Source organism: Puccinia triticina, chromosome 10A (genome assembly GCF_026914185.1).
Source record: "Puccinia triticina chromosome 10A, complete sequence".
NCBI lineage: Eukaryota > Fungi > Basidiomycota > Pucciniomycetes > Pucciniales > Pucciniaceae > Puccinia > Puccinia triticina.
The window spans coordinates 676,877-700,572 of record NC_070567.1 but is presented as its reverse complement, the minus strand read 5'-3'; the positions used below and the strand labels follow the sequence as shown (position 1 = coordinate 700,572).

Here is a 23,696-nt window from a genome sequence, read left to right as displayed (position 1 = left end):
TTTCAAAATTTCCTTTTTTCTCATATGTACACTCTCAAATCAACCCATACGGCTACACCACTGGATTCTACGGCCAAAACTACACAGGACACCATGGACAACGCACCTTACACCCCTCTGGATCAGAAGATACAATCCCTTCAAGACATTATCATTCAGTTACATACACACAAAATACCATACTCAGGTCATGTAATCCGTTACATGAACCACACTTACCCAGGACATGTAATCAGTTACATGTACCACCCTGACAGTTTTTCTACCCTTTACATATACTTTACCTCATCAGCTGCACCGATTACATTGTGCTATGCACATGTCATGCAGTGTCATGCAGTGTTATGCACACTTGATGCAGGCTTATGCAGTCTTATGCAGGTGCATGCAGACTAGTGTAATAGGAGCTGCAGTCTGACAGTTGACAGATGACATCATGCAGGTGTCAAGATAGCAAAAACCCCTCATGCAGCTTGCAGATGACATCAGTTGACAGGCCAGGCCAGCTAAAATATCTCACCTCCTATTTCTCACTAGCTCAATTCCCTCATATGACATCATGACCTCATGTGACCTGTCAACCCCCAGCCAAAATACCTCATTGTAGTCTTCAGGGCAGCTAAAACCCCACATTCTCTTATTCCCCTGGAGCTAAAATGTCTCACTCTTTTCTATTTAAGGAGGCTCTCCTCCCCCCCAGTTGTAATTTCTCTCAGCAAACTACTTGCACTCAGCTTACCCCATAACAGTACAATACTTGCTCACTCTACAGTATTAGCCCACTCTATATTGTGGTTTTACACCCTTACATATAATTTACAACCTCATTACCACACTTACACATCAGCTACATTACCATAACCCTTAAGCCACCTGCTCAAAGTAGGCTATCTTTTGATACACCTCCACTATCACTACATAAACCTTCCAATCGTAGATTGGGGGGCTTGTTTTAGTGTCTAGTGACCCAGGAAAGGCAGAGGTAACCTCATTCATCCCTTTCCGCACTCAGCAAAAGGTTCTCAGGAACAATTTTGAGCTTTACATCGGCCCTAACAGTTTTTTCCTTATGCACAGTGGGCAGAAGATATACACCCCTGAGAGCATCCGCATCCGTGGATAGATTAGCCTGGGCTAACTAGCTCGGATTATGATTGGAATAGGCTAATCCAATTGGCCATCCGCATGGGTGGGGATTAGCGGGTCCGAGGCTGTTGGAGGTTATGTGTTTAGGTGCCTATATGTTATGTGTTTGGCACCTAAACACGTAAAGTTCATGCTAACAAGCATGATGAATATTCATTTTGGGATTCTCTGTGCCGTTGTTGGCGATGATTTGCACGTAGCCTTCTCCTATTGATTCAAGGTGGTTACTGTCTGCAAGTGAAATCTGAGTCGACCTGCTGCAGTAGTTGGTGAAGCGCTTCTTATTGCTGAACATGTGGTGGCTGGTGCCACTGTTGAGAAAACAGATGTTGTCGGTCTGAACCGCAGATAGAGCCTTGCGAATGCAGAGAAGTCCACTGCTCGTGGTGCTGATTGAGGAGGTATCAGCGGCGTCGTCGTCGCCGCTGACTGATTGTTTAGAGGTTGCTGCTTTAGAAGTTGGCTTCTTCTTCTTGAGAGCCTTGCAATCGGCTGCCAAGTGCTTAGTCGCCGGGTTGTGAGTCCCGGGGGCACAGAATAGAGGTGTGGTGGTGGCCGACATCGCCGACTCTTGTTTGATAACCGGAGCTGCCCCAATCAAGGTGGTGTGGTGAGAGACCAATAATGACCCGGTGCGTTTGTTTTCAAGAGCTGTTTTGATCAAGTCAAGGGTGATTGGACGTTGATTGAACAAACTTGCCTTGAGATGCTTGTAGTCTTCAGGTAGTTTTTTGAGGATGATTTTGCAGAGCAGAGACTTTTTGAGATTGGCTTTTTCTGGTTGGCCAATGATGAGACCAACCGAAGCCACTCGGCTCAGACCGGCGTTGAGATTGTCAATGAAGGTGGACACGCTGCCCCTGTATGGAAAGGTGCAGAAGTCGAGGTAGACAACCGACTGGTTCTGGGCCGAATGGGATTTGTAGTACCCCACGAGTAGAGCCCAGATGAGGTTTGGTTTCTTCTCATTCTGCGGTGTGACAAACCATTGGTGATTGATTTTTCCAATGGATTGGTGGAGGATACCAGCGACCTGTTCTTCTTTATCGAGATGATCAGCCCGGAATAGCACAGCCCTTGAGGTATTTGGCCAGCTTGTGCTGCATGCAGTAGCCGCGGATTTTGAGCTTCCAGGCATCCCAGTTGGTGTCGTTGAGGATTGGAAATGACTTGTTGTCAGACATGATTGGCGTTATGATTTGGCAAGAGCTAAATGGAGCGCGGGCTCATAACCTAATGCACGACAAAGGGGAGTGCAACTGAAGCAGCGCAGAGGCTGTGAGTAACACAAACACGCTGATGAAAAGCTCAGATAGGTGGAGGCACACCTGAAGCAGCGCAGAGGCTGTGAGTAACACGAACACGCTGATGAAAAGCTCAGAGAGGTGGAGGCACACCTAAGACCGAGTGAGAGATGTTTGAGTGAGTTGATTGATGTTGGAAACAATGATGAAGATGAAGGAAAACAACTATACAAACCTGAAGCAGCGCAGAGGCTGTGAGTAACACGAACACACTGATGAAAAGCTCAGAGAGGTGGAGGCACACCTGAGATGAAAGACAGTGAAGATGTGAGACCACGACAAAGTGAGTAGAATGAAGGAGAGCATACCTAAGACCAAGTGAGAGATGTTTGAGTGAGTTGATTGATGTTGGAAACAATAATGAAGATAAAGGAAAACAACTGATGGGAGTAACGGTTGAAATACTAAGTCTACCATTAGGTTTCACAGTCTCATCAACTAGGTTTGAACTCAGTTGGTCTAACTCCGCAGCACGGCGCATGAGAGGATGCCCGGCCTATGCCTCAATAACAAGAACTTGAAAGATCTGGGCCCAGCCGGGCGCTTTCGAGCTATCGGCACAGCACGCCGGCTGTCCGCCAGAGTTATCTCCGCAAGTTTAACCAGCTGATCTTTTCGAATGCCGAAGACCTGGGCCCGCTGATTGTGACGGAGACTCTCCGTCACAGGGAGAGCAGGAAGAGCTGGAAGGATGCGCTGGGCGAGGTGAACTGTGCGGCAAGCTTTGTGGACTGGTTCGTCGAGGAGGCTCTTCGGACCGACGGGATCATCGTCCCCAGCTCTACCCCTGCCGTCAGAAATCTCGTCATCAAACAGCCCATCGGTGTCGTCGCTGCTCTATGTCCCTGGAACTTCCCGGCGGCTAATATCACCCGCAAGGTTGCGCGCACTGCGTGCACAATACGACCTCCAGCAATGGCACCTCAAGCGGCCCGGCTTCCTCGCCCGCCGCTCCCACCACTCGGGCTCCGACTCGGCGACCCAGACCGAGCCCCGCAAAAGCAGCAGCGGGGCAAGGAGAAGCCGGGGCCGTCGTCCCGGACACGCCCAGTGGTCGCCGGCTCCGCGACCAGTCCTAGCCTTGACAGACTCTGGGAGATGTACGGGGCCCGGACGGTGGAGATGGGGATCCGCGGGAAAGAGTGCTTATTGCGCGCCAAGGAGTGTTTCAAGTGGGCATGTGCGTGTCTCCCTGGAAACAGCGGATTTTATTGATGTACTTTTGGTATGCAAAGGCATCATTTGGGTTTCACAAATTATATGATGGTTCCACTGTTGAATGTAATATTTCTGCAAAGTAAACAAAGTTGAAAATATCCTCTTCTTTTTTTGTCAGAGCTGTTCATTCAAATTACAAGCATTCCCAGTCACAAAGAGAGAAAGAAAATGTCAGCCAGTATTAGAGAAACTAACATGTTTTTGAAAAAAAAAAAAAAACATTCCAAATACCTTGGGGAAATATCCTGAAATATGGCCAGTAAAGGTGGTCAGTGAGCCTTCCCATAGCATATATTTTAGCTTTTGAAGAAGCTTTGATTTGGAGAAACCTCTTGGTGTAGTGAACATACTGAATCACCATTTCCCCCTTGATGACGGTGTGATAGAGATGGGGCGGTGCAAAGAGATGGGCACCTTGGTCAAATCTTACTGTTGATGGCACTGAGACCCATGCTTGGCCAATAATTGGTGGGCCATTGGGCTTGGGGCTCTAGATGGAACAAACTGAAACAGAGGAGAGATAGCAGTGAATGTTAGTTTTTTGTTGTGAGATTGGATTACAGACTATCCATGGCCTTTCCTGATTGATGATTGGATGTTATGCTAGGTTATATCTGGTTGTATTGGTATGAGATTCGAGAGCACATCAATGACAACCCTTTGACGGTTTGCAAGTGTTCAATAGTTGATCACTAATTACTGATTGATTGATCAAAACTTTGCTACATACTCCCTTTCAAAGAGCCTTGATCTTTGTTTAGGGTTGACCGTGGCTAGCAAGGCTCCCAAGCCTCATCTTTACATAATATGAAATCCTGTGTTGAGCTGAAATTTATCCCTGGAACTCTCTCCTAGCGCTCTATTGTTTTGACCCTGTAGTCAATTTAGGGACTTTTTAAGCAGTGCCCGGGGTTTTGTTTGCTACGGGCCATTTTATGGAGGCTGATAAACTTGGGGTCGCCTGCGGGCCTTGCGGCCACAGCAGAGGCCTTGTAAGACCTTAATGAATGTTAAATTTGTTGTGTGGCCCCTGTCTGTATGCCCTGCAGCGGCGCAGCCGCCTTGGCCTCTAGTAGATTATTCGAAACATGGAAGATATTTTCTTTTAGATGTCGTTTTTCTGAATTTTGCAAAAAAAAAAAAACATAGCTGATTATTAAAATTGAAGGCAACTAATTCAATTCATCTACTGAGTGAAGGGGCAAAGCAAAATCAGGAAGCAGGAAGCGGTTGTATGGCCTGACTGCTTGAGAGATCAACTGAAAATATCTTTCCTTAGAAAGTTTGAATTTATTTATTTTTCTGAATTCTTCTTCATACCAAAATTCCAACAAGTTTAAAGCTATTACACGGGCCTTTTCCTGCTCAACTATGCTTGAATCAGTCGTAACTCTTGCCAAATAGATCTGAGCATGGCTGAATGATTCTTTTGAGATGTTTTCTAAAGAGCTGACTTGGACCTCGCCTAGGAGAGGAAAATGCCCGTCTGTATTTTTGAATAAGAGACCTTCAAACCACTCAAGGCACTCTTTATGGTGATTTTCTGATTTTCCAAGGATTTCATCATCGAGACCATTTAAACTGACCAGATTGTGAATAGAGTTCAAGCCCGCCCGAATTTTTCCAATTTTGTACTCATGATGCTGCTTCCTCCTAACTCTCCCCCACTTGTTCAGCAAATCATATTCAATGAGCCTGATCCAGGTATTTTGATGGTGATCATCATCAGGAGATTCTTTCAGTGCCCCAACCAACACAGGTAAACCTTCGATTTGTCGCGAAGATGCCATGGCGCACGAAGATTCAAACAGCTGCTCCACGTTCTTGAATTTCTCAGCCAGGCAAATTTGAAGCTGTTTGCTTGCTTCTGCATCCTCCGAAGCCTGCCTGGAAAGGGCTCTTTTTGCGCGGCTAGTGATCAGTTTCAGAACATCCGGCCCAAGGGCAAGCTGCAAATTTTTCCTCATTTTGCCTTCATGATTATGATTATCTGTTGCTCTATCATTGACATTTTCTGTGGTAAAAGCTCTCTCAGAATCCTTCTCGGATTCCTCTATAAATTCAGGCACCTGGGCTTCTTCCGTATTCAGTTTGTTATTTTGATCAACCTTGGCACTCTTATCAATTTGGTCTACTCGTTGTGACTTGGCAGTGCGACGTGTCCCTGAGTAGATTTCTATAAATCAAACACTTTTCAGCAGCCAATTCCAGGTTGTGTGAGGGTCTGATTCTGAAGGGGGGTGATCTGTTACCTTTTTCGCTAGATTCACGGCTTGAGATACAACTGTGCGTGGATTCATTATCTGGTTCTCTAGGGTGACTAAGTAAGGTATTTGCAACCAAATTTAAGCCTGCAAAATTAGCCCAAATGTCAATTGCCGGGAATTTCACGTCATGCGGCTTGCCTACTGGAGTATCTCACCATCCTGGTCGCAGTTATGTGAACGTCGGTTTGGGACAAAATAAGACTCGTCATCAATCAACTTGCGTTTGTGAGTTGGAGCCGGTGAGGGCAAATCTAAAAAATCGAAACCGAAGTCTTCGAAATTGTATTCGAATAGCTCATGGGTATCGTTCCATAAAGTTGCCGCTAATTCGTCTTCAGGAGTATTGGCAATCGCTAATTTGAAGGAACAAGCAGCTACCTTCAAGCAGAAGAATCCGCGCCGCCGCCAAGTCATAATCGGATCGCAAGAATCAGGCTAGGGAGATCTGCAGGCAATTCCTGTTAAAAGCAAAAAGTGCCCATGGGTACGCTTCAAGTCTCTATATACATACAATAGTACAATATACATACAATAGCACAAGCCCTCGGCGTAGGTCTACCCTATCAGGGCAGCGTGATTTTTTCGACCACTTGACTGCTACCAGTTCCAGAGTTGAAATCTTTCTTCGCTGATGTTGACCAGCTGTAAATACACAACATAATACTGTGTAGCCGCGCTCTTTTGTTGAAGCAACATTCTGATTCATTTCTGAATGATCTTGAATGCTGTCAGAGAAACGTACAAACCAGGATACAGGGCAAAAATTCAAGTTAGATAGCAATACTGAGGAAAAGCTGGACATGAAGTTCCAGCTGGGTCGATGAAGAGGTTAGAATCAAGTCAACTTGTACCTGACAAAGATGAAAATGGAAAAAATGTTGTTTGCTGTCAGCTGGCTACTATGTCAGAACCACCATGACATAATATCAAAAGCAAACAAGAAATATCATTACATAAGAAAGAGACATTATTACTGCTATTACTTATAATTACACATACTAGAGTCCAAGGCGGCTACGCCGCTGCACTCACAGGGACCAAAATAAAAGTCACCCACTCCAGGCCACCACCCCGCCGCGCGCCCCTGTCTGCCCAATGTAAAGATGCAAAGAGTACCTGGAATTTCCTCAGCAATGGAGGATATTGAGCTCTCAATTTGTTTGTAGAGTCCAAAAGTATAAGTATCAAATTTGTCAAACAAGAGTAAATAAAAAATGAAAACATGATAAACCCCATGAAGACAAAACCAACCAAGACTAAAGACACTGGAGTCTTTATAACAAATGATACAACAGTTCTTACTCAAACATTTCTTGACAAATCCTCACAACTGAGTTTGTAACAAAAAAGGAACTACTCTAACAATCCTCAATTTGTAACAAAAGAGCTACTGTACTGTTTAAACAAATGTGTAAAGAATAACTACACTGTCTGAATTTAAATACCAGAGTCCAAGGCCACTACGCCACGGTACTCCCAGCGTAGCTGCAGAAATTCACCAAAGCAAATAACCTTGTAGCTCCCAGCCCACCCTCAACTTGAGAGCACAAAAATTTTTCAAACTCAAGTGCTGCCAACTTGCAACACAAAGGGAAATTGCCAATCTAAATCCTACTCATGCTGCGCATACAAACTTTTCCCGAGTCAAGAATGCAACAAGAAAGATGTTGTCTGAAGAAAATTTTCAATTGAAACTCGTCCCAAGTAGACGGAGTAATCCCTATACACATCCAATTGCGGTCCCTACACCAGAAGAATTGATCATGGAAATCATACACATAAAACCACCACCCGTTTACTCCTAGGAGTGTTGAGAAAAGAGCCGCCGTCAAAATTGGACATCAAGTCAGCTTGAGGTCCCATCGGAATCATTGTCCAGCACATTGTTGGACAAAACCACAGCATGGGTTATAGAGCTGGCCCCTAGTACCCATTGACGGGTACTAGGCACCCGTGGGCAGGTACCTGTCGAGGTGCACAGGTACCCGCCAGCGGGTGCCAGGTGCGGGTGCGGGTGTCTGGTTTTACCCCCAAAAAATGGGCAGGTACCCGTCCAGGTACCCGCCAGATACCCGCCCAGCTCACTGGGGAATACAGCTAGCTGCGCGTCTTGCCTCCTACGGAAATTTTCCGGTCTCAGCACGGGGGAAAAGCAAGCCCGCCACCACCCCAATCCATTGGGACCTCTGCTCACAGCCTCGCCCGATTGAAACACCTCACCTCGTCATGGCGAGAAGCAAGAAGCAATCTCACCCCTCACCTCGATCCCCGGAATCGAGTGAATCTCGCGTCCTCAGCACACATCCTCGCCATCAAAAAAAGAAAACTAAAACAGTTGACGATTTAGTGGACGATTCCGAATCCGACGAAAGCAACAAACAAGCAGCCCCCACTGAACTTTGCAGCACCAATCCTGGAAGCACTCAAGCAACATTGTCTTCTGGAGATGTTTCTGATGAACAAGAGCTGGGTAAGTGTTTCTGAAATTCTGTCTTCCTACATGCAATTACTGAAAAAAATTGGCACCTTTTAGCAAAGGCGCGGAAATTGCATCAGAATCAACTCAGCTCCAGCTATTTGTATTACGACAGCCCCCAGCTTTCCGACCAACTAGACAAAAATGGGCGGAAGATGATTGCATTTCCATGCAAAGCGTGAGTCATTTTCCTGTCACTTTTTTTCTTTTTTTTTTTTGATTGACTACCAATCATTTCTTGTTTTTAAATTTCAAGCTGTGGCACCAGGATTCACCGCCCTACGTATGACACTTCTCCAACAAATCTCTCAAAGCACGTTGCAAATTGCCTCAAGAAACAACAACAGGTCAACCAAACTAAGAATCTTGCCGCGCTGGGGGTATCCGGAACCGGCGATATTGATCCACCTGAGGTAAGTGTGATTTGCTTAATTTTTCAATTCAGTCTACTGAAATTTTAATGTAAAAAGGTGGCCCAGCTATGTGCAATCTGGTGCGCCGAAGCAGCTCGCCCTTTTTCGGCTCTTGGTGAACAGGCGCATCGCGGCATTCTGCACCCGACAGTCTTGAAAAATCTGCCCACACGCAAGGCAGTTTCACGTGACATAAACATCCTACATACCGCCGTTCAGGACTCGTACATCAAATCACTTGAGGTTTGTTTTTTTTTGCTCTTGATTTCAAATTAACCATTTCGTTTTCTGAGGTTATTTTTGAGCTAGGATCATAAGGGAGCGATGTATTTGGGACTTGATGCCTGGCAGTCGCCCAACGGCTACGATATTTTAGGAACGGTTATATACCGATTGATTCAGCACGAAGGTAATGTTTTTGAGTTAGAGGCAATGCCCCTTGACTTCTTCAGGTTGAAGGAAAGACACACCGGTGTGTATTTGGCGGAAACAGTCCGAGTGATTGTCGAGAAATTCCAAGTGCAGAATAAGGTAAAAATTTCAGTTTCACTTTTGCTCGGGACCATTTTTGGATCTTTTTTAATTATTGCTCTCTCAGATTTGTGGCATTGTAACAGACAACGCCACAAACAACCAGAAAATGATCCAGCAGATTGCGACTTTCAGATGGCCTTGATTCACAGGCGAGGCGCAATGGGTTCAATGCTTTGCCCATATCTTGAACCTGATCGTTCAAGTAATTCTACGACCTTTCGGAAGCCACAACGCGCAGAAAAACATCAACTGCCAAGATGCAGAATGCAACTCTGACTCCGACGAGGACTCAGATCCAGAGGACCCACAGAATCAGATCCAAAGGTATAAATTTTTATCTCTGTTGCAATATTGAAATCTGCTGATAATTACATGATTCGACCTAGGTTTAACGAAGATACACAATATTCTGAAGATGAAGAGACAGATTGTGATACAGGCGAAGATCGAAACATCGCAGGCGAACTGATCAATGACAAAGAGCTGGAACTGGAGACTGATGATATCAACGATCTGAGCGATGAAGAGGATGATGATATATATACTACCAAATCCTGCAAAGAGACATTGGCCAAGGTAAGCAATCATCCCCCACTCTTGAATAATCAAACAATTGCTGACAATCTAAGCAATTAGTTCAGGGCCATTGCTCGGAAGCTCAACAAGTCGCCGACTTCAAAGACTCTTTTTGTTGAACTCTGTCGGGAGAATGATTGTTCTAGGCCGCATTCGATCGAGCGTGATGTCAGGACAAGATGGAATTCCACACTGGTACAACTTTTGAGCATCCAACGATGTTCAAAAGCGATGTGAGTCAATATTTACCCCCTTCCAGAAATCAAACCGGTGGTTAACAATCTCTTTTCAGTCTTGAATGGCAGAAAGATAAGCGCCACGAAACTCGTCGATCATATCACATCAACAAGGCTGATCTCGACCTAGCTGGCCACATGATTGACATACTACAACCTTTTCACGACATAACCCTCCAAGTATCAACTCGCGGAGGTGCTCAAGTAGCCCAGGTGGTTGTCTTCATCGATCAGATCACCAGTCATTTGTCGACTGCCATTTCTGATCGACGAGATGTCTACCCCCCGGCCTTGAGAAACGCATGCCGCGCTGGGCTTCAACTAACAAATAAATACTACACTCTAACAGACTGCTCACCATTATATCGAGTTGCTATGGGTGAGCTTCCTTCATAAATTCATATCGATTAATTTAAATAGATGCTTACTCCTTTTCCGTAGTGCTACATCCTTCATTTAAAGACAAATATTTCAAACTAGCAAAGTGGAAAACTGAATGGATTGAAGAATCCATCAGACTAACCCGTGAGATGTGGGAGAACCACTACAAGCCCGATTCTCAGCCAACCATAACAAAACAGACAACTTCGCGTCCAAAGGTAAGTGGAATCGCGAACTCTTTTCTTTTTCTGTCTACCTTCGTTGAGGCTCAAACTCTGCCAACTAGGCACAGATTGGTGTGCTTGCTTGACTCAGCAGCGCTTCTCAAGCTCGTTCGGGAGGTAGCACAAATGATCCGCTCAATGCATGGCTTGCAGGAGGATTGGCTTTGGATGATGATGGCCAGCCAGTCAACCCTCTCAAGTGGTGGACTCAACAAGGGCGGGCAGGTAATGACCACGGCGGTCTGCTCCAGATGGCACTTGATGTGCTAAGTTGTCCGGGTGTGTTTTCTTTCAATCTTATTTTTTTAGTTTTTTATGAACCCTAACCAAATTTTTCTGCAACAGCAACAACCGTTGACGTCGAGTGATCTTTCAACTTTGGGAGGGACTATGTGTCATCCAAGAGACACAGTCTCAGCGCTTCATCTGTCAGTCAAGGGATGACAGTTGCTTTTTACTCGAAGAACGGAAAAATTCCAAGTGGAATTCTGCGGAAGTGGAAGATAAAGCGGAACAGCGCCAACAAAAAGGGTAAAAGGAACTAGATTTTGTTCCTATTTATATATGAAATGCATCCAAGCACGATTTTTGCAGAGAAAAATCAATAAAAGTGCCTCACACCCGCGGGTACCTGCCACCTGCACCCGGGTACCTGCCTGTGCGGGTGCGGGTGCGGGTGCGGGTGTCCAGTTTGAGGGAAAATTCAGGCTGGTACCCGCACCCGCCACAGGTACCCGCGTGCAAAGTGCCAGCTCTAATGGGTTACCTGCAGCGGACAAAGTTCAAGTTCAAAGCACATCACCTTGGACTCGCTTGACACAAAGGGCACACCCTTTTTTTCCTATGCCCGCCCATACATTCCCATTGTTGGGCGTGGGCGTGGGAGTGCGGGGGCAAGTTGGGTCAAGCTTAACACAGCCCCTCTGGAGGAGAGCCCCGCAGGGTCTCTGTTTCACAGAGAGGCTTGCCTCCAAGCCGCCAATTCTGGCGTGAGAGCTGACGGGCCTGGGGCCCGGCCAACCCCCCATTTTCACTTTATTCACAAACAGACATTGCTCTTTTGCAAAATTGATTCATGAGTGGTACGGCCTTATAGCCTACCTTCTTGCGCAGCCAGCCATCCATCCAGCAGCCATCAATCCCCCCTTAGTGCTGCAGGACATCCTTTCAAAAACCATAATGATTTCTTTTCCAAAACCCAAATCAGGGGTTATTTCACCCCTGTACACCGGCAATTTATCAACAAATTGGCTGTATACATCCTTTGGGGTGACAAACAAAATAATTTTACAAGCTTTGTAACTTCATAACCGTTTGAGTTAAAAATGGGTGGCCTATGTAGGATTGAAGGCAAGATCCAGGCCTTCAATCTGGCACCAGGGCGGCCTGATTGGCCCACAGGACGCAATTTTGGTGTGGTGTCAAAGTTTGACACCAGCCAATTGCCGAGAGGGACTCTCCTCTGGGTCGAACCGGTCATCCAGAGCAATACACATCCTCTTGATGACCGGTCAAACAGGCCATCAAGAGGGGAACACACCCCCTCCATGGCCGGCTTGGCCGGACATCAAGAGGAATCCTCTCAATGGCCGGCTTGACCGGACATCAAGAGGAATCCTTTTGATGGCCAATCAAACCAGTCATTGAGAGGAATATAACAACCTCATGATGCCCAGTTTGACCGGCCATCTTGAGGAGAAATGTCAGCCTACATGATGCCAAGGATATTATCCTTCTAGCTACACGTGGTGCAAAGCTAAAGATTAGAGTTATAAAACTCTAAGACAAGGTTATAAGGGATAATTCCAACGTAATTGTTGGGAATTATGGCGTAAGAAATAAGGCAATTTGGGCCAATTTGGGCCAATTTGACGTAATAAAATGAATATAATTAATTTTAAGAGGGGCCTGATAAATCAGGGGTGTTTAATCCCTCTAGAATGAAGAACTGGGGCCTGTAAACAGGTGTGGTTTAAATCCCAGAAAGAAATGGCAGAGAATCTCAAGAGAAGGGGCTTTAAACTTACTAGTATAAGACCCTAGAGGCACTTGAGGTTCTTCAGGCGTGAAGTTGGGCAGTTGGAGGCGCTCAGAGGAGGTAATCTTGAGGGCAGGGTGGTTACTGGGCAGCTTCAGGGCGGAAATTGGGGCTAAAAATCACGAAAGTAGGTATTTTACCTGGCAAATCACAGGCTAATGAGGCTGTTGAAGGCGGGTGAAATTCTAATAGGTAATGTAAAGCTGGGGAATCTCCTTTTGGGCGGAGAAAGGGCCCTTTATATAGCCTAGGCAGGCCTCCAGGGGCGCCCAGGGGACATGGGGACACTTGTGGGCGCATTCTGAGGCAATTTGGTTGCGCTAGAAGGCGCTGTGGGTCGTGGAACCTTGGGGCTTGGATACAAGGGTTGCCAAGGACCTTTTACAGAGGTTCTGCGTGATTTTACACGTGCCTTACACGTCATGGGGGCTGGTTTGGGGGTTCTGTGACGCTCATTTCCGTGAAAATGTGCCACAGAAGGTACTAGAACTGGCTTCTGTGTACTAGTACACGTGTAAGCAGTGCTTTATACATGTTCTGGAGGCGCTTATTGATTGCTCCAGTTTATTTGACCCCTTCTACATATTTACTACAGTTGTAATTTACGTGTAGTGAGGCTTGGGAGAAGCTGGGGCGCTTTCTAGTGTCTCCTGTGCACGCTGCAAGAGCTCTTTTCAGTCTAGAATGTTTTTATATTGAATGACGTGGTAATTACATCTTGTTTGGTGATTAATTACATGTGTACAAGCCCTATAACACATGTAATATTGTTATTGGGGCGTATTCTGGCCCATTCTTACTTATTGGTAACCTGAGCGCTTTGGTTGCGGGCTAGTTTATGCATTATGCATATATTTACACTAGGAGCGCGGGCTTGAGCTCTAGGCAACAAAGCACGCGGGCTTGGGTGCGCCACGCAACAAATAAAGCTATCTTTTGAACTGTACACAACACCTCAGTTACGTCACTGAAAATGGTTGTAAATATATGTACTTATATATATATGTGCATACAAGTGCATCCACGCGGGGCGTGATGCACTTGCGTAAACTTTGAAGTTAGTTTACACAAGGAAGGGATAATAATTAAGGGTACATGTAAGTGAGGTACCCTAGGTTATTTTACCCGTAGAATCAGAATCTTTCATAACATTTTACTTATTAATTACACAAAGCTAAGTAATTAATTATTTATAAGTGTTTTTAATGTTTTTTGCATAGTTTTACATATGTAAGAGTAATAATGTCTCTTTCATATGTAAAACTACTTTTCATATTTTATTTGTATATTTTTATGTCACAGTGGCTCTGCCATAGTAGCCAGCTGACAAGAAAACATCCTATTGATGGTTGGTTTCACGGGTCATCAAGAGTATATTGTATTCCTCTTGATGACCCTCAATGACCGGTTGACCCGCTGGTCATGAAGAAGATGTGTCCATCAAGATGGCCAGTTTGACAGGTCATTGAGAGGGTGTTTTCTCCTCATGATGACCGGTCAAAATGGTCATTGTTAGGATGTGTATTCCTCTTGATGACCAGTTTCATGATTGGCCATCAAAAGGATTCCTCTCAATGTCCAGTCAAGCCGGCCATGGAGGGGGTGTGCTTGCCTCTTGATGGCTGGTTTCACCGTTCATCAAGAGGATGTGTATTCCAATTGATCACCGGTGCAATCAGCCATTGAGAGGATATTGTATTCCTCTTGGTGACTGGTTTGACTGGCCATTGAGGGGATGTGTTCCCCTCTTGATGGCTGGTTTGACCGGTCATCAAGAGGATGTGTATTCCTTGTGATGACCGGTTTGACCGGCCATCAATGGGATGAGAGGGGGTGTAGGCTGGAGTCTTGTAGTGAGGGGTGTTTTTTTGGTTTTCTTGGAGTCCGAGCTGAGAATGAGATCCTGAAGCTTGTGTGAGACTAAAGCAGCCCAAAAAGAGTGGTCTTGCGACCGTTTCCAGAAGGGTTGCACGCATGCGCTCCTGTTTGAAGGGCGCATTGAAACAGGAGCCGCTGAAACTGTGCATTGGGAGGACGGTCTGAAACGGGAGACGCTGGTTCCCGAATTGGGCAAACCACACCAAATGCAGGTTTACATGCTCCTGCAGCGAGTTTCCCGCCGGAGTAAGTAAACAAATATATAATGACCCCCCCTCACCAACTGTTTTCCCCTCCACGGGTTGAGCTCTGCTGTTGCATTTGCACAGTTTGAGCAGACCTTGTCCTCTCCCCCTCCGCCTTTGAATTTGCATTGGGCCCGGGGGGGACATAACCCCTTTTACTGCCCTGTCGCGTTTGCACAGGTTTTCAGCCCCTTCCCCATCATTTGCAGTTGCAATTGACCAAGGGAGGTTCTTTTACTCATTTTGGTTGGCGCTGGGCGCATTTAACTTTTGCCCCCCTCCTGCCCTTGCATTTGCAACAGGCACAAGGGGGTTGAATCCTCCCCCTTTTCATTTCTGGTTCAGGAATTGGGGGGCAAGTCCAAGGCATTTATGTTTGGAGACTTTAAATTAATTTTCTTGCGGTATTCAGCGTAATATGCTGATACCTGAGAAAATTGGAGGTTGGAGGCAAGTGCCAATTTTCCATTTGCGCACAGGGGGCTCAATTTTAAGCCCCTTTTCAGAATATTGCAGGGGAAACCCTTGGTCCCAATTTCCACGAAAGTGTGGATTTAATATACTTAGATAAAACCTGGAATATTATTCCATATTCTGAATCTAAGCCTAATTTAACCTAGGGTACCTCACTTCAAGGTACCCTTAATTGTTATTCCTTCCTTGTGTAAATTGACTTCAAAGTTTAACAGGTGCACCACGTCCCGTGTGAGTGCACCTATATGCTTATAAAAATAAGCACATATGCTTTTAACCCAGTTTCAGTGACAAAACTGAGGTGTTGTGTATAGTTTAGACACCTATGACACTGGAGAGCTGAAATCTAAAAGGCGGGCTCACAGATGTCTGGGAAGGCACGTTTTAGATGCCCTTCTCAGAATTGGTGGGCGGCTTAGAGCCGCTCAAGCTGCACGGAGCGCGCCTGCGAAATCCCAGCTGCCCCTCCAGACTCCATTCCTGCGCCACCAGCCCCTTCCCCACCGGACACCTGACACTCCAAACTTGATGTAAATAGTACACCCTGAAACAAGGGGCGGGGGATAGCCAACTTGTGCATGGTGTTATTCTGGCGCCTGGCTTGTTTGGCCGAACTCACCTACGGGTTGGATGAGGGGCCGATTCAGTCAGATCAGTCCCTGCTGTCATTGGATGTCTTGTTCTTGACAGATGCTGCTCTGCCACCGTTACGCCCCACGCGGCGAAGACGCCTCTGCCTGGTAATCCTCAGCTGCTCATTTTGAACAAACAATGGAACATACTTTGCCCAGTTGCAGCAATATTGGGTCAGCTACGTGAGACAGGGGATGAACCAATGTCTTTGTTGGGATACAATGAGGCAAGTACTTGGCATCAAGAAGGAAAACCACCGCATTTTAGGCCATAGCTTTAGAGTATGTGGCGCGTCCTTCAGGCACTCTTGAGGGATGAGCAAGGAAGAAGCCTGCTGGTAGGGTTGCTGGGTTTTGTCCAACAAAGAGCAGCACCAGCACCAAGGGTGGGCAGTTACATTATGGTACGTTACGGAGGGCTAATTGGATACCGTAACTTTTTTTTAGTTATCCAAATTAGCCATTTGGGTAACGTAATGTAAAGTAACTTTTTTTATTTTTGAGTTTTGGAGGTTTTGGATAACGTAACTTTTTTGGGGTGGAAAGTTTTTGTTAAATACTTTCCAAAAAATTGTTCATTTGAATAATGAAGTTAGCATAATGGTTAGTGCTTGCGTCTTGTATGTTTTGCAACATTCAGGTTGCGGGTTCAATCCTCACTGTTCACCTATTTTGACCTCACACCCTGGGCAGAAACTGGCATCAGTGGCTGTTTTACATCAACTTGAGCCCAATATGTACTCATATTGAACAAAAAAAACCCACAGATAGTCATTTCTCTTGGCAAGTTACGGCAAAGTTACCCAAATTTGGGCAAACCTGTAACATCACCCATTTTGTTGAAAACTTTTGGATAACGTAACTAGAAAATAAACAGCCCTTTTTCTGCGGCAGATATTGTAACTAAAATCAAGGTATCTGTAACTACTGGGTAACGTAACTTTAAAAGTTATGTTACAGTTACGTTCCCAATTATGGGTAACGTAACGGCCCACCCTTGCCAGCACTCAAATGAGCACACACAATCTTGCCCATGCAGAACTGCCAATCACAGCATCACTAGAATCATTTAAGAAGGACTCTATGGTGTTGGGATTCTTGGGACTCATCATCATCATTGACTTGTTTAGGTCCAATTGGTAGTATTTATCTGTTTGCATTCCTTTTTAAATATATCTCCCAGTTGCTTTTTTATGATGTGAGCTCAGATCAGTAAATCTTGGCAATTGAAATGTGTAGAATTTTACTGCAGAAACTCTGTTACACATTCACCTGTACTGCTAGCTGCACATAGGTTTGATAGCAAATTTGGATGTCATGAATAGGTGTAGATCACATTGAAGTTTTTGTTCACATGGTGGTTCAACTGTCAACACCAACTTGGGAAATCTTCAAGATTCATTTCTATTTGAAGAAAAGTTTGTTTTTACAGCCTTTCTGATTTTCTATTAGGTGAGATAAGAGTTTGTAAATTTACAAGCCAAATAGCATATGAAATAATATGCCTCCATGTGAACTGGGAGTGGTTAATCATCACTGAGTAATTCCAAAACAAGGAGTTATGATTTTTATATCTATGAAAGATCAACTAATACTTTTGCATGAATCATCTATATTTGTTCACTCTCAAGTAAAAATTAGATCACTGTAAGTAGTGCACACTTAGTTTAATGGAAACCCAATGTAACTCCGGTGTGAACCAAGAAAGCTGGGGAGTCAGGACATTTTTTTGTTCACTCCCAAAGTGCAATGAATATATGTTCAGCATCAAATGAAATTTGCACTAGATTTTCTGGAAGAACTTATTTGTTATCATTTCATTTTTATAATACCTGAAAATAGTTTGAACAGCTCACTATGTTGGGTTACCCTCAATTAACATGTGGTTACCATTGAATTATGAGTACACCATTTACCAGGGCCTCATGCCACTTACTAGTAAACCAACATTGGTATGTCATTAAAAAGCATGATTAATTAAATTTTGGATAAAGAAACAATAAATGATCTCTTCTATATTTCTCATTTTTGTTGGTTCACTGTCAAATAAGGCTGATTCAAGTAGAGTGAATTAGTCATTCAAAATATAATTTTTGAATGTTTTATAGCTACACAAATGAAAATTCATTGCTTTGTAATTTCTCAGCTATTTGTATCACTCCCACCTACTCCCACACATGGGTTCATATTATTTCATGTGCTACATATTTAGGGAGGACCCTGGCACGCGCGGCCAGAGGGTACGCACGAAAATGTATGAATGTTTCAAGCCACTTTGGCTCATAACCAAAAATGATAAATGTATTCTGAAAAGATGGGCACATGTACGCTTAAAGGGAGAATAATGTACTGCTAATTTCTCCTCAAAATGTGGTGAAAGTTGGCAAGAAAAGCCGAAAATATTAAAAACAGATAATTGCGTGGATATGACTTTTTTTTTTTTTTTGGCAGCAGTCTCCCTATGGAAGCTCCAACCAAAAAAAGTCAAATATCAACGCAATCACCTGTCTGAAGGCACAATTGCAGGGGAGACGATAATTTGGTCAGAGCCAATCAATACACCCCAGCGGCCTTGGGATATTGCTGGTCTGTGTCGCCTCCTTTTATGTCATTTGAAAATGCGCTCAGCATGCCCGTGTCATCTCGCCGCCACACAATCTGTTGCATTCTTCCTAAGTCCGGTACCTGGCTTTTGGTGCTGTTCAGTTTCCTTTTGTGCGTTGTGCATTTCCACCTGCTAAAACAGGCAGTTCACACTTCCTTTTTTTCTGTTATCTAAAGAGTTGATGCTCCCAGTCACCAATCAAATTTCCTAAATAATAACCTCTTTTTCCCTACATCCTGAAAGCCTGATCTCTTCATTATTCACATTTCTTTATATGGCTTGGCCTCAGTTGCTTTGCCAGTGCTTTCGTCCGCCCATAAGAAATACTAGCTATTTTTGTGTTCATGAACTCATGCTGCATTTGCTTTATTTGTCCCGGTACTGTCTGCTCCATTTGCTTTATTTGGCCCGGTACTGTTCGCTTTTGCAGTAGTGCTCGTGAATTATGCCTATGGGCTTTTGTTTTGATCTCCTCAAGAGAGCGGGTGCCATTTCTTTTCCCGGTTCCTTGATCTGCATAAGTCAAGATACTTCTGGTGCTTTTCAATCTATAACCTCGGCTGTCCATGTGACCGAAGCTACATATCCTTGCGGGGGAACAAGCTGGGCACCAAGAGTTCCCCTCTGTCCATTGAGGCAGCTAAGTGGGTGGCCCTGAGTAATTGAAGCTGGGTAGGGCTCGGACCGACACAACGGAGCCCGACTCATATATTTACCGTTGCTTGTTGTCCCTTTGTATCACATCCTCGTTTTTACTCTTTGTGTCTCTATTACGTTCAGCATTTACATTTGTTCCTCGTTGTCCTTATGCCACTCGCGCCATGGCACTCAATCCCTCAAGCTCTCTGTTTCCCTTCTCAAAGATAATGGAATTCTTATCAAACGGGTCCATGCCCCACACCCCATCACTAGTAGACCTCGTGATGCTTGGGGGCTGGAAAGAAGCGACAATTGTGCAATAAATGAATTCTTCAAATTCTGTGACTCTTGCGACGGGCCCCTCGGCACACTCCCCACCTCGGCAGAAACTCTTGAACGATTTTGTGTGGGGCAGGTCACAACTACTACATAAAGAACGGTGGAAATATTGAAATCCTCATCGTTGCGCAATTAAATATCCGGCCTCAAGGCCTGGCACATCTTCCACTCTGCGACGTTCCCGACTTGGAACAAAGCCCGGATTGAACTAATTCTTAAGTCGTCGGCACGGGTCGACACCACGTTGACCAAAAGGGCAACAAAACCCCCTGTCATATTGTGGCAGCTTATTGCCATAGCAAACATCCGTTTTGGGAGTAGCAATTTCGACCGTGCCGTGGCAGATTTGGCCTTTGTAGCATTCTGGGGCTTGGCCCGCCTGGGAGAGCTGACATACGCAAAGCAACACGGCCAGCTCTCCCGGGCGACGTCTCTACTGACGACGGAAGTCACCTTTTTGGTAGACGACGCCGCGGGAGAAGTAGCAACCCTCACTTTGCGTTCGGCGAAAACGGCCAAGCCAGAGACGCTGCAACTCATTGTCCTCGCCAAACAGGCAGGTATTATGCGCCGGGAAGTTGGTTCCCCGAGAACCTTCCTGTTTGGCTACCAAAAAGGCCAACTGTGCCTCCACCTCACCAGATGCAAAGTCCTCGCCCACATCCAGGCCGCTCCCATGGCAAGTGGGCACTTGAGCGTCCTAGGCCACATTTTCCGAGTAGGCAGAGCTTCCCCAAGGCACCCGTTGGGCATGACGGCGGAAGAAATTTGTGCCCTAGGCCGCTGGAATTTCAGATGTTACAAGTTGTATATACGGCCATATGGGCCGTGGGATCTGAAACGCACATGTTGTGTTCTCGCAAACTTCAAGGGAGATGGGTTGGAGATTGCTGGTTTTTGGCGCCTTCTTTTCATTCCTGCAGCATTTTTTCCGGAGTTTGTGGGTTCATGCGCGGCTCAGGCTCCCTCAAAATCCCTGAGTGGTGGGTGAACACCTGAAACCCAATCCTTTCCTTTGTTGCAGTAGGTATGCTGGTGGTATGCCACAAAAGCCTGACAAAAGGGACAGGCCTGTGCAATGGGACTTGACTGCTGGTTACCAGCGTTCAACCACATGTTTTAAAATTTCATACATGACGGGCCTAACTGCAGGGATTGGAAATTGCTCTGCCAAAATTCACCATCATCCATGAACCGGATGAGGTGTTTGCTACCAACTTTTCACAATATCAGTTCCTGGTGGCCCTGGCTTTTGCAATGACTTTAAACAAGGCTCAGGGTCAGACCCTTGGGTGTGTTGGAGTATTCTTGCCAAGTCCAGTGTTTGCACATGGCCAGTTAAATTTTGCTTTGTCAAGACCACCAAACCTTCAAGGTTTAATGGTAGTCTTAGTTGAGACAAAGCCAAATTATATTTAACCTCAAATTTCATTCATTTGGAACTTTTCAATGATGCAGTTAGGAGATTGGTTTGGTATGTGAGAATGGCCCTAGCGTGAACAGGTGTGGGGGCATTTCATTATTTGTGGTAGAATTTTGTTGACTTGAGTTTTTTTTACTGTATTTGTACTCTTGTTTTGTGAGGTTTTTCTGTGAACTTTAGCTATATGCATTTGCAATTGGTGTGCACTGGAAAGAGTGCGGCTTGGGTGTGGCCCGCGGCGGAGCCGCGAGTTCCCTAGTCTTTTAAAAATGTATGAATCCCACGATTTTTGAATTGATTTTCGTGCGTACCCTCTGGCTGCGCGTGCCAGGGTCCTATTTAGGGTGTTCAAAGTTGGCTTGCATAAAATCATAACACCATAAAATCATGAAATTCTGAGGTGAAAAAAATATGTACACCCAAACACTCAAATTAGAGCAAAATTTTGAAAATGGTACATATGAAATTATCATTTGAAAGTTTTATGATTCTATGACTTTATGTAATGAAAATTTTATGATTTCAACTTTGAACACCTTAATTATTTCATGTGCTACATATTTATTTTGCCTACAAATCCACAATACCAATATATCACATGATACATATTCAACAACTTGAAAAAGGCTGAGGAAGCCCAGTTTTTATCAAAAAAGAAATAAATCATCCATCTACATTCCCCACTAAATTATTTTCCAATCCTGACATTGGCCAAGACCACAAATTCCAAATCCCAAATGCCAAAAGGTCTCAGGTAATCAGAATCAACCCCTGACATCACGAAGCTATCTCAGTTCTGTCTCTTGATACTGATCAATATTTCTTCTACATCATCCAATTAGAATGATCTGTAGCCAGATAGTACTCAGAAACATTGGGCAGATTCAGATCTTGGGTTTTATACCCTGCTTGTTAGACCATCAACTTTAAGTGTCTGCAATGCTGCCATCTCATCCTCAAGTGTTGTCCGCATGATATGCTGCTATCTAATCCTTAGCTTCATGTTTCTTTGTGATTTGGTATTGCTTTTTTATGGCTACATCCATACTACACTCACTAAGGGTGTTCAAAGTTGAAATCATAAAATTTTCAATGCATAAAATCATAAAATCATAAAACTTTCAAGTGATGATTTCATATGTACCATTCTAGAAATGTTGCTCTAATTTGAGTGCTTGGATGCAACATATTTTTTCAGCTTAGAATTTTATGATTTATGGTGTTATGATTTTATGCAAGTCAACTTTGAACACCCTAACTGCATAAACCAACTGGCCGGACAGGACTGCCCGACCAGTGACCAGTTGTCGTACAGAGTCTGTCCGACGAGTTCCGCAAGCAGACCTGGAAAATCGCGGAACTTGTTGGACAATTGTTCAAAATCGCCGGCCTAATCTCGAGTTACTGTTGAGACGCACCACACTCCTGGTCCTTACTCAAACAGTAGCGAGGGAAGCTCAGGACAAGCTTGCTTCACAAGAGATCTCTCAATATCTCTTTCTGCCCACCCCCGGAGCCGCATACAGCCGAGTAGAGCAGATTTTCAGGCAGTTTTACGGTCAGAACATGGGCTTCCAAGTACCCCCACGTTCCAGAGTACTATCCATCCTATGACGAACTCGTTGGCAACTTCCGCAAGATATTTGACTTGGATAAAAACGACAACACCGCTTATGTGGAGTCTATTCTAGGCTCTTGCCAGCTTCAGGCCAACAATCCATCCAGGTCTCTGACATACAGCTTTCACACCAATGATGGCTTGTTGAAAAGCATACTGTTAAATGCTCTCAGCACTCCCGCAGGGTACGCACCTCTGCATCGGGATTGTTTCCAAGGAAGACGTTCAACGTGTTCAAGTCATTTAAGAGCATCCATTCTTGCTTAATCTTGCCAACTCTTCTCCCTCCCGAGTATCTGATTCAAGTACAAAGAGACAACCACTTTTATCGCCTCCCATCTACCAGCCTCATCTCTCTAGCGATTATTCGATTCAAACACAGACAGACAATTACTTTTATCACCCCCCCACTCAGTTCTGGTCTCTCTACTCAGTCTCCCTCTGTAGCTGAGTTCTTTTGATAGTTCTCACTCTTGTCTCTCTGACTGTTGTTTCTTCTTTTGATTTCAATTCTCAGTTTTGGCCTCAATTCCTTTTCTCTATCTTAATCTCTCTTGCTATCTCGGCCGAGTTATCTTATCTCATCTCAATTCAATTGTTATCACACTCATCTTTCTCTATCACAATGTTACTTTTCTTTTCATAATTTGATCACTCACACTTTCATCGCTCAATTTTAGTACGTCGAAAAATATTGAACACAGAAAAGTAAATGTGATTGTCAAAGGAAAGATGTGTGATAATGTAAATAGAGGGCTGATAAATAAACAAGTTTCTAATAACTGAGAAGGAAAGAGAGGACAGCAAGTGCAGGTATCGCGGAGAAAAGGGAAAAAAATGTTGTCACAAGATCAGTATAAAGATACATAGTCTTCTCAAGCGGTACAGATGAATAAAGCGCAGGCCGAAAGAGCAGAAGATGGGAGACGAGAAACCGACCAAGAAACAAAAAAGAAGGAAGCAAGGTACACATGATAAATTAATAACAAGAATTGTAAGTGTGAAGGTAAGAAAAGAAAGATGAATGTAT

At 44.6% G+C, this 23,696-nt stretch overlaps 2 protein-coding genes across 2 annotated transcripts; one reads left to right on the top strand and one right to left on the bottom strand.

Moving 5' to 3' along the window:
• Window positions 1-3,141: 3,141 nt before the first annotated feature.
• PtA15_10A71 (uncharacterized protein) lies at window positions 3,142-3,665 on the top strand (the record flags this gene model as incomplete). Its single annotated transcript, XM_053160925.1, has 2 exons — window positions 3,142-3,155; window positions 3,230-3,665. The coding sequence occupies 2 exons, from the start codon at window positions 3,142-3,144 to the stop codon at window positions 3,663-3,665; spliced, it is 450 nt and encodes a 149-aa protein (XP_053024207.1).
• Window positions 3,666-5,799: 2,134 nt separating this feature from the next.
• PtA15_10A70 (uncharacterized protein) lies at window positions 5,800-6,349 on the bottom strand (the record flags this gene model as incomplete). The annotated part of the gene is made up of 3 exons (XM_053160914.1): window positions 5,800-5,844; window positions 5,921-5,988; window positions 6,091-6,349. The coding sequence occupies 3 exons, from the start codon at window positions 6,347-6,349 to the stop codon at window positions 5,800-5,802; spliced, it is 372 nt and encodes a 123-aa protein (XP_053024206.1).
• Between the last annotated feature and the right edge of the window lie 17,347 nt (window positions 6,350-23,696).